Source organism: Haplochromis burtoni, unplaced genomic scaffold (genome assembly GCF_018398535.1).
Source record: "Haplochromis burtoni strain Fernald_Lab_line unplaced genomic scaffold, NCSU_Asbu1 Contig_268, whole genome shotgun sequence".
Lineage (NCBI taxonomy): Eukaryota > Metazoa > Chordata > Actinopteri > Cichliformes > Cichlidae > Haplochromis > Haplochromis burtoni.
Window position 1 is genome coordinate 694,090 of NW_024582629.1, and position 11,523 is coordinate 705,612.

Here is an 11,523-nt window from a genome sequence, read left to right on the forward strand (position 1 = left end):
TTGTGCAAACAGAGCAAATGTACAAAATGGCATCTTAATGGAGGAATTCTGCTCTACTTTAACTTCCTGAGCTTAATGTGTGTTTATTACATTACATATTGTGCTTCTCAAGTGTTTGTCTAAAGCTGAACTGCAGCTTCAAAACAGCTGTTTAGTCACCTAATAAATATTACAGAATCTATATAAAAATGCAATGCACCAAATAACTTGTCAGAACTATTATACAGAATGAGTTAAATTACATAGTTTACATCTGCTTTGTATAACAACAGCAGCTGTTATCCCCGTGCTGGTAGCATGACCCTCCTCAGTGACGGCTGCTCTCTCTGGTGGGCTAGATGTCCACCACGCAGCCGGAGGCACTGGCTCTTATAGCATCAGATATGACTTTAGCTCCAGATTCTCCAATGCCATTTCCCTGCAAACTGAAGGAACAGTTTTAATACGACAAATCGATAAAGAGGTAAATAACAATAAATAAACGGTAAAAGAAAACTTACTTGATGTATGTCAGTTGGTGGTTTCCCTTCAAAGCTGTTGCAATGAATATGGCTCCGTCCATGCCCAGAGAGTTCTCCTGCAGACTGATGAATCACACACAGAAGATTTATTTTTTGATCAAATGTAGCGATATCTGTGAGTAACTCTCTAAATTTCAAATGTAAAGGTCTGGATATTGATGACTGTTGGATTCCAGAAGAAAACAAAAACAAAAACAGGGAGTTCAGCACACATGCATCTCTGTAGCTGGGGTTATTTGCAGCTAACCAAATAATGGATGAACAGCGGAGGAGAGTGTGGGAGAATAAACTTCAGCCCTGATTGAACAGATAAATCAGGCAGCATGAAATCAGCAGCTGCATTTACTTTTCTACCACAGGTTTAATATACGAATGTAGTTTATGTCATGAAATGAAGTTCCAGTTGTGCTTACTTCAGCGCCTTGAGGCTTCTGTTGGATTTCAAGGCGTTGGCCAGGGCCTTGGCTCCCTCCATTCCTACAGTGTTCCCACGCAGACTGAAAAACATAGTGGAAAATGAGTTGCCGAGCTCCACCCAGGTGAGCGTCTCATCAAAGTAGAGCCTTCTATCATTTTTCTCACTTTTCTCTTGTGTCATCCAATGACAGATGAAATTGATTGTTTACCAGGACTAAAAACGCCAATTTGCAATGAGCTGCTGTGTGCGCAATGCTCAGCAGAAATAAAATGTAAATGGCAGTCACAGAGAGCTCACGCACCAGAACGCTTATTTTGTTTTCTTTCTGAAAATCTTTCAAACACTTTCTGTCCATAGCTGACGTGTATTCTTCTTTGTTCCTGTTTTTTTAGCACAGCGTTGTTCTGTTGGAGGCAATTGTATTTTAATTGTCTCTTTTGTTGCTTCAAAAAAAATATTAATTATCCTTTTAGTGAAGTTCCTGAAAGGTTATGACAAACCCATCAAGAAAATCTTGAGATAAAAAGTCACTAATGAAGAAAGTTTGTATTGGTTACTTCAGCAAATAAGAAGCAGTCCAACTCATTCTAAAATCCGCTGACCAATCTTTGTTCACTGCTGCAAAAAAAGCCAATTGAATAATCAGAGATTTTACATTTTAAATTGACAATAAGATCAATAAAAATGCCAAATTACTGATGAAAAACTAACTACATTGCATGTTTCAGTAACTTGTAGAGTCACCTCTAGCAGGAATAATCATTTCAGCATGACTTTATCAGTGTCTCACATCACTGTGGAAGCATTTTGGTCCCCATATTTGATTCCAAAATTATTCCAGGTACAGAGGAGGTCATGGTTGACCTAAGGACTGCAAGGTGTCCAGATCCTGTGGCTGCAAAACAAGGCCAAATCACCATCCCTCCAACACAGTGATTGACAGTTGTTATGAAGTGTTTGTGCTGTGTTCAAATTTCCCCAAATGTTACTCTGTGCATTGTGGCCAAACATCTCCACTTTGGTCTTTTCTGTTTAAAGGACAAGGGGCTTCATTTAATGTGCGTGGAGTTCTTACTCTATTCAAACAAACAAGTGGCTATGCAAAATTACTCTTAGATTTAAGAAACATGTGCACCAGCTTGTTTTTATTCTTACCACAGTTTATATGTTGATAAATCAGACTCTTTATAAACAAAGAGGCTTTTGTAATCTCCATAAAATCTGGATATTGTCACGTCTCCATGTCATTCAGGCGTACGTGCTTGACTTGTAGTCAAGACCGCCTAAACCAAGACAATACTAAGATCAGAGGGTATCGAGACCAAGACAAGACCGAGACCAAGACAGACCGAGTCAAGACCAAGACAAAGTTGAGACGAGACAAAGACCGAGACGAAAAAGTCTTTAAACTGCAGCCAGATGCTGATTCGTTTACGGGTGTCGGGCATATTTATGTGTTTTTGCGATGCACTCGCACAGCCCTCCTCACCGCTGTCTACTGTCTCACTCACTTACTGGGAAGACAGACTCCACTTGACTGCCGCGTCTCTCACCCTCTCTGTTTTTCACATAATGATATTATCCTATATCCTTGCATGTGATTGGCCACAATATGGAGGGATTGGAGCATAGCTGAGCCACTGTGTGAGAGCTGAGCAGTGAAAGGAAATTAAGTGAGGAGCCGGCTCTCGCTTACTGGGAGTCGACTCTTGTGATTCACTACAAAGCACGGCTCTTAGAGCTGATGCTTTTGCGCATGACACATTAGACAGCAAGATCAAGACAGTGAGACCAAGACAAGACCAAAGTCCGTCGAGACCGAGACAAGATCAAGACCACGTAAAAGTGGTCTTGAGACCAGTCAAGACATCCAACTCTAGTACTTCCAGGTAAAGCAGAGAAAGCAGTTACTATCTTGCAAGAGAGAACCGTGCACCACTAAAAGAGGAAAACAGGAGAAAATCCAACTGAAGAAACTTAAACAATTGTCCAAAGAGGAAAAGGCACAGCTTTCCAGAGTGTTTTCAACAGTTTAAAAGAAAAATGAAAAGTGGGGTAGAAATTTCCTACGACAGCCAGATTTTAATTTGTCTGTACACAAGGTTGGATTTTTGGTTGCACATTGTTAGTAAATGAGGTCCAAAGTCCCAGAAATCTTGTGGTTTGTTCAAATACAACTTTACTATCCTAACCTGTGCAACTTCTTAAAGAGAAGAGGTGTCGTCCTGGCAACGCTTTCGAACAAGCCACACTGGTTCAATCTTGTTATCATTGCGCTATCATGAAATTTAATGCTTAACTGAGGCCTGTAGAGTCTGTGATGTAGCTCTTGGTATGTTTTGCAGTTTCCTTGAGCACTGCATGGTCTGACCTCAGGGAAAACTGGTGGGCTGTTCACTCTTGGGAAGACTGTGACATTGTGTTAACACACCTGAATTCTCCAAACCAGCAAAATGCCAAAACCTTTGCTTTCACAGAGGTGCTCGCACTTGCTGATGATCAGTTAATCAAGTGTATTTGATTAGCAGCACCTGCCTTCTTAAGTCTTATAGAAGCAGTTCGGTGTTTTTCACATTACTGGGATTATTGCATTTCTTTTTCACATGGCTGTATGTATTGTAATATTGTTATGGTATGTTTAAATTTAACTCTATAAAATCAGAGTGAATGTAAATCAACAATAATATAGACAAGTCATTACATGTGAAAAAAAATAAAGAAAAGTAAAGTTGCCATTAAAACACACTGAGTCATTTAATCATCAAGCAGCATGAGAGCTTAAATAGTCTCAATCTGGCTGAGGATTAGTTGGTGAATTTTCTCACATTATTCACAAAGAGAAGGTCTGGAGGTATTCTGATGAATCATCACTTTTATTGTTTAACATTTGGAAATAACGAACATTTCCAGGGAGGCGCACTCATTTGATCTCTAGTGATCTAGCACTCTAGTGATCGCAATCGTGACTTGTCAGTGATCTGTTAGAGACAACCAACTGCCTTCTTAAAATAATATCTACCTCAAGCAGACACAACATTGCCAGACTGCAATCAGTAAATTCAAATTGCATGCTGGGATTCTCAAATGAAGATAAACAAAGTTCATAACAGGAACCAATCAAAAGCTATTTATCTTTAGAAGCAGACAGATAAGAGACTAGCAGTTAGTTTCAGATAGAAGTTAACGAGTGCTGCTTGGTTTCACTCTGGTGTTGATTAGGCCAACTTTAACTGACAAAGCTGAACTGCCGAAGAGCGTGTCAATGATATGCAGCTAAAACAAAGGAAAGGTTGACACAAGGTAAAATTTGTACTCACTCTAATGTTTGCAGGGTCTGGTTGGTCATCAGAGCTTCTGCCATTTTAATGGCGCCACTCGTCCCGGCTGAGACTCCCTGAAGACTGAAGAGATGTCACACAAAAGGGTCACAACCACCACAACCACAAAAATGATTGATCTGTCGATGGACATGATCGTTATGCCAACCATAAAGTGCGCAGTGACGTGTTGGTTTTCAGAGCCTCAGCAAGATAAGTGACTCCTTCATTCCCGATAGCATTTTCTTGAAGACTGTAGAATGGAGATAGAAGCACACACAGAAACTGCTATGAATAACAATAAAGCCTTGCGAATAAAGTTTTACATAATTGCATGGTTGCTGATGAAATATGTTCACTCAAAGCCTGGAGCGAGTCATTTTCTCAAAGTAATATCAGCGCAGGCTTTGAGGAAAGAGTTTTGAAATTTTGGGTGAGATCGATATATTTACAAACAAAGGAGTGAAAAAGGTTTATTGGTCTTACTCCAGGAGTTGCATTGTGGAATTGGAGAGGAGTGCATGGGCCAGAGCTTTAGTGGCCGTGGACTTGATGAAATTCCACTGCAGACTGTGAATAGAGAGGAAAAGAAGAGACCCAGTATGAAGCAAATACACTTGAATTCATTAAAGATCTATTAAACAGGTTGCTGGTTCAATCCCTGGATGCTCTACTCTGCATGCCGAAGTATACTTGAACCTTAAAGTTGCTCTGCAATGTGTCCATCAACGTGTGAATCTTAGACAGAAAGCATTTAGGTGTCGAAAACATATGGTTGAATGAGGCGCTTTAAAAGCTCAAGTAGAAAAGTGCTACATAAGAACCAAATCGTTTACTTTACTATTTTGATTTAGCTCAAATTTCTGCTCAACCACATTTCAGAATCAAAGACTCTAACCATTCATTCTCTTCCACTTGTCCTTATCAGGGTTATGGGTAGAGTGTGTGCTTAAAGATGTAGGTATAAATATCCTGCTTTGTTCACTAGAACTTTATTACATCACTGAGAATGCATCGGTTGCTGTGCAGTGCAGACTCCCACTTCTACTCTCAGACTTGTGTGTATCTGTTTGGATGTGTTTATTTCCGATTCAAGCTCCACTTACTGCAAGGAGGTCAGGCCTCGATTAAACTTGATTGCACCAGCGATAGCTTGAACTCCGTCATCATGCAAAAGGTTGGCTGTGAGACTGGAAAACACACAAATATGCAAACAAAAACACAAATATGAGCACTGTTGTATGTAATGCAAAGACTGTCAGAGCGTTTTCAACATGTCTGCTTTCACAGAAGCTTCAAGTTTTGAAAATAACACTGGACAAAGGTGTTTACAGGAAGTATTATAACACTAGAATATGGCTGCTGCTCTCAGTGTTGCAGTAGGTTGGAAATGTCCCCACATTACCTCAAAGAGCTACACAATACAAACAGTTATCTCGCAGTTTTTGTGCTTTTCATCATGCAGCAGTATTGTATGACAGGGCATGATCTGGGGGAGTGACATTTACTGAACAGTCGGGTATTCCCGCAGTTCTGTGAGGGATGATACTGTACTACTATTAATGAGCTGACTCACTCGAGGTCTTGCAGAGTGTTGTTCTCATGGAGGGCATGGGCCATGTTCTTTGCTCCCTCTACCCCAATGGAGTTCTCCCTCAGACTAAATAGACAGAAAAACACATGAAAAGTGACATAAGACACAAGCATGACAACTTTACAGCCACTAAAATGCCAAGATACTGTCAATTTGGCAAACCTTTTCCAAAGAGAGGCTTTTTTTACTCCCTTTTTTGAGACACAAAATATGAATACTGATCACATGTGTCTAACAGATAAGATATACTGCACATATGATGCAGTTAGTTTTATAGGTTTTTGAAGAGCGAGACAATATTTGTCATTTTGCCTCCGCACACCACATCAGTGGATTTTATATCAAATAATCAAGTGTGGATGATGTGCAGACTTTCAGTTTTCTTTTAAGGTGTTTAACAAAAGTTGTGCCTTAAATAATCAGGAATTACAGCCATCTTTATGCAAAGCCCCCCTGCTCCACAACAAAAAAACCCAGAAAAACCACAGAAGACAACTAAAGTGGATGATGACAGAATTATTTCCATGGTTAAAGGAAAAAAAAAACCCCAAACACCTTTAAAACATCTAACCAAGTCAAAACTGTTTTTCAAGGAGGTAGGCGTATAAATATCAGTCTGCAGTAAACACATGCCTTCATGAATGGAAATAGAGAGGGTTTAAAATGAAGGTGCAAATAACTACACTCAAGAATAACAACGCTAACGTAGCCTTCGCCAGGAAACTTCTAAAAGAAACTGCACAGTTCTGAAAAAGTAAAAATAAAAAGGGAGGAAACAGCATTTGGTGATGCCTGCAGGTACTCATTGACTGCAAATGATTTTCCTCCAAGTATTAAAAACAATCTTTTTATTTAATTTTTTTAGTTTAGTCCAATTAATTTTGAGCTTCTTAAAATGGTAGACTATATATAAAATGGCTATAATTCCTAAATAGTAAATAAAATTAAATCAATTGAATTAAAGTCTAAACTGTAATCACATCTTGACTGATTTAAAATCCACTGTAGTGGTGTACAGAGGCAAAATAATGGGAAAAAACTGTAATTGTCCAAAACATGTGCACTTCTGTAACTGTAAAATCATTTAAACTTTATTCTGTTGAACCAAAATCTGCAGCTAATTAGCCATACATAAAGAGTCGGAGGTGCAGAGGGAACCAACATGCTAACTTTCTTCAGTGCTAATAAAATTAATCTGCACAGAAAGAAAAGCTTGAGGAAAAGCTTGCATGGACTTCAAGATGCCTACTGAAGCTAAGTAAGACAAATAACTGACCCTGATCACTGATTGGTCTCCTAAAGCTCAAAATAGCATCAGCGTTTTAAATAATTTCTTTGCTAAAGTAACTCTCTTCTGAGTTTAACTGACAGCTGCTTGTTGGAAAATCACGTTCTCCCAAAAAAGACAAAATATTCTTGGGTTAATGCACAAATACAAACAGGGAAACAGAGTGAAACTTTAAGCTTGGTCCTTACTTCAAGGAGACAAGGCCATGGTTCAGCCTCAGTGCTTTGGTTAAGGCTGTCATGCCCTTGTTGCTGATCGAGTTACTCTGAAGTCTATGAAAAGAGATGAAAAGTTAAATGCAGCTGTAATGAATAGCATTCAAAGCAAACACCATTTCCCCTTCTGTGGTGCATGAACTGAAATGTCACTTCCCACACTATTAAAATGCATTTGCATTGCACTCATGGGCAGAAGATACTAACTGGAGTGAGAGAAGAGTGTGGTTGACCGCCAAAGCCTCGGCCAGAGCTACCGTCCCTTTATCCCCAAGCTGATTACCACAAAGACTGCAGACAAGAACACAAATACACCCGACACATTAGGAGAAAGAAAACCCGAGTTATCAGTATGTGAACCAGGTTCAGGTGTGGTGGTAAACAAGATCAAATGAAGCCTAGTAACAAACAAGTGTGTCAATGAGCTATCATAACTGTACACCTCATCATCAATCTGCAAAAATGTGAAGAAGTAATGATTAACTTTTAGTCTTTAAATGTTCTGGCCTAGAAGTTCAGTACATTATCTCCAAGATCACTGAATGAATATTAATTCTGCATTACATCAACTTTGTGAGAGTCCGGTTGGTCTTCAGTGCTTCTGCAATCCTTTTGGCTCCACCTGCTGCGATTGTATTCTTCCGTATACTAAAAAAAAAAGATGCACATTAATCTACGGGACATTCATTAAAACAACATCTGTAAACAAGACCAAACTCACTTCAGAGACACCAGTTTGCGGTTGCACTGCAGCACTTCTGCAAGCGACTGAGCACCCTCCTCCTCGATGGCGTTGTTCTGAAAGCTGATGAGAAGTCGGGGAAATTGAGCAAATACACCAACTACAATCAATAAACTGGAATTCTGTGTGTGGCAGTTAAGCTGTAGAGCAATTATACTCAACTTGATTGATGTCAGGACTTGGTTCATTTTCAGAGCCTCTGCTAGGAACTTTGCACCTTTGGAGCCGATGTTGTTATTCCGAAGACTAAAACAACATAAACAGGTCATTAGATGATTTACTAAAACTCTACTTAGCAGTAATAAGATGTAAATTATAAGATGCAGGTTTAGCATTATTATTATGTAGTATTATGATCAACTCTTGAATGACTACACTACATCAAAACTAAAAGCCTTTTCCCATTTCAGATTACTCATTTTTTATTACAAGGTGCTGTTTTTGGAAAACATTATGTACTGTATATAAAAGATGGAAGTAGCCCCCATGTTGTCATGGTTACTCATCTTTTAAAGCTTTAGTGTGAGCAATTTATCCACTGCCATCTTAGTTTTTGAATCTAGACACAAGAGAAACTGAGACCCTGCACACTAACAGCTAGCCAAGCTCTAGAGCAGTGATTCCCAAGAAATTGAGTTTGAAATGACTCATAATAATGTACAGTTACTTATTTATATTAATTGATTTAAATAAAAAGTGAATTAAAACTGGTACTTGGAGGTGGTTATTAGTGATATTACTCTGACCTAAATTCACTGCTCTTTTATTGACGCTTGTGTCCCAGTGGCAGGTGGATCACCTATTGGCCTTAATACTCCCACTCCTGTATTTTGATTAGAGTGAAGATTTAAGATTGGGGGGGCACCATGGGATTTCCTGTTTTATTAAATGGGTCACAGCACTCTTGACTGGGAATAGCTCCTCTAGAGCATACTTGGCTTTGAGTGTCTGTAATAAATGAATTAAAACTAGCTACTGACACCATAAAATATACTTTCCAGACCTGGGGGCAGCAGCTTTATATACAGATAATTGGAAATACTGAACTCAAGAGGTTTTATTTGTTCATTCAGACATCAAACACTGCAGATCTCACTTGAGAGAAGTCAGCGTGCGGTTCACCAAGAGGGCTCGACTCAGGGCTTTGGCTCCTTTGTTGCTGATGGCATTGTCCGCCAGACTGATGGAGGGATAAAAGAAATTGTATTTATGTTGTTCGAGTATTAATAATAATTACAACCACAATTATACTTTCACCAATCATACAATCACACAACCACTGAGAGTAATCAGCAAGGTCAATCATAACTTCATTTAAAAGCTCCGCTGTTTGTCTGAGTTTATAAAGCAGCTTGATGTGATACAGTTGTTCAGAACAACAATTGTTCCTCGTATGATGCTTTACCACAAAAAAGACTCACCTTATTTTTTGGATATGGCAGTCTTTGGCACTCAGGAGACTTCCCAGCAACTCCATGACATCATCTTTAAAGTGATTATTCTCCAACCTGATGAGCAGATAAAACCACTGAATCTGGAGTTTTCCTTTTATTGGATGTATTTGGGTTGAGAAGCTCACCTTAGATGCCTACAGTACAGCAGCTGCGGGAGCAAACATTTCACTGTCGAGGCGTTCAGAGAGGCTGTCAGGTTGGTTTGTTCGCTGCACTCCGGAGACACGTGGAGCAGGTAACCCAGCACCACACAGTGAGGCCGCGTTAACTTTCCCGCTAGACTGCCGAGCCGTAAATCCTCCTCTACGCTCCGCAGCATCTCTGTGTGCTGCAGCTCCTGTAAACAGTAAGCTAGGTTGACTGCACGCAGGGAGACCACAGCACCCCCGCTGACCAACAGACCCTGCAAAAACCCTGCTGCCCATGCCTTGTTGTTGCCATCGTCTTTCCCAAGGGCCAGAAGTCCAGCAAGAGGTTTGATTGCAGCTGAGCACAGCAGGCCTGTTAGGAAGCGTACGAACACATCCAGGTGACCATCCTCAGCTTGTTGTGAGTGCTGAAAGGCACTTCTGAAGTGGTTCTGGAAACCAATCTTGGGCCAGGACATGGAGCTCTCAGAGAACAAGTCAAAGATTGCCCGCTTTGAGGAAACATGGTAGAAGGTAGCTGCAAGAAACTCCTGCAGAGTCAAATGTGTGAAGCGGAACGTCGTGTTGATGGTTGACTCCTCTCGAACAAGAACTCCAGAACCGAGACTGCTTTGAGTCAGCAGTAGCTCAATCCCATAGTTCTTGAGGTCTTGTTCACTGAAGACATACTTGTGTTTAAGAAGCCCATAGAAAGCCAGTCGTCCGAGATTCCCCAGCAGTTTCCGATTGCTCCCGTGAAGTTGCTCCGTTTTTACAGGCTCTCTGCCTCTTGGTTCGCCCAATTCTGCTTTCATTGAACAGAAATTGGCATACAGCTCAGTGCAAGTCCTCGGAAGACTCTCCTGTGCTTCATTCTGCATGATGTATAACAAAGTATCAGCTACTATCCAGCAAATGCAGGGTATGTAGCACATCACCATCAAGATCTTATTGGATTCCAAGTGTGACCATATTTTCCTGGCAAAATCCTTCTCAGAGAAATGGTGATTCAGAAAGATCTCTATATCCTTAGGACTAAATCCTGGGATCTCAGTCACCCTGTCAACCAGACCTCCGGGGATAAGGGAAGCTACTCTTGGCCTGGAAGTCACCCAGACTGCTATATCGGGAAGCAGATTCCCTCGAATGATGTTGGTAACTAAGTCGTCAATAGGCACTTCTTTTTTTGGGTCGCTGCAAGAAGCTGCGTCGGAAAAATTTAATTTGCAGCGGAATTCGTCCAAACCATCAAGTATGAGCAGAGTCCGACAGGAGCTGTTCAGGACCAGACTGGGATCAGATATATGAGGAAAAGCCATTTTCACCAGCCTCTCAGCAGAAAGCTTGTCCAGCAAGTTCAGCTCGGCAAATGTGAACGGTAGCACAAAGTTTATGTCTGTACAGATGATCCCTTGGCACCACTGCCGGACAAAGTGTCTCACCCAGGTTGTTTTGCCGATACCAGCTACCCCAACTGTGAGGGAGACCCTAGGGGGCATACTGACTCGGGTAAGGGGCTCAAACAATTTTGCTAACCCCAGCTGCCTAAGATGATTTCTTTTCTCTCCTCGAGTCACTCCCACCTGCATCAGGTCATGCTCCTTTTGTTGGAGGTCAGAAAGTCCATCGACAAGTAGTAAGGTTCTTGATGAGATGTTAAGTCTGGGGCAGCTGATTGAGTCTCTGTCTCTGTACTGTTCATATCGGCGTAAGAGGACCTCCTTGTGCTCTTTTACCATGGCATCTACAGACAAAAACAAAAGAAATTCACATCGGTTATTCTCTGGAAAAAGGACACTAATATGGAAGAGTAACTTTGTATTAAGTTTGATCCTAGTGAGTGAAA

At 40.7% G+C, this 11,523-nt stretch overlaps 1 protein-coding gene across 4 annotated transcripts in view; it reads right to left on the reverse strand.

Moving 5' to 3' along the window:
- nlrc3 (NLR family, CARD domain containing 3) overlaps positions 1-11,523 on the reverse strand; it is an 18,824-nt gene continuing 7,301 nt past the window's right edge. The window contains exons 4-19 of one of the 4 annotated variants that reach the window (XM_005939482.2): positions 9,675-11,421; positions 9,517-9,603; positions 9,192-9,275; positions 8,258-8,341; positions 8,075-8,158; positions 7,918-8,001; positions 7,561-7,644; positions 7,327-7,410; positions 5,833-5,916; positions 5,363-5,446; positions 4,743-4,826; positions 4,426-4,509; positions 4,257-4,340; positions 935-1,018; positions 501-584; positions 1-425 (exon numbers count right to left, since the gene is read on the reverse strand). In XM_005939482.2, coding sequence (XP_005939544.1) covers positions 335-425; positions 501-584; positions 935-1,018; positions 4,257-4,340; positions 4,426-4,509; positions 4,743-4,826; positions 5,363-5,446; positions 5,833-5,916; positions 7,327-7,410; positions 7,561-7,644; positions 7,918-8,001; positions 8,075-8,158; positions 8,258-8,341; positions 9,192-9,275; positions 9,517-9,603; positions 9,675-11,421 — 3,017 coding nt within the window. In that variant the 3' untranslated portion in view covers positions 1-334. Of the gene's footprint in view, positions 426-500; positions 585-934; positions 1,019-1,683; positions 1,835-4,256; positions 4,341-4,425; positions 4,510-4,742; positions 4,827-5,362; positions 5,447-5,832; positions 5,917-7,326; positions 7,411-7,560; positions 7,645-7,917; positions 8,002-8,074; positions 8,342-9,191; positions 9,276-9,516; positions 9,604-9,674; positions 11,422-11,523 lie in introns of those variants that run through there. The other 3 variants (XM_005939481.2, XR_001336931.2, XR_006055262.1) reach the window with 3 other exon arrangements.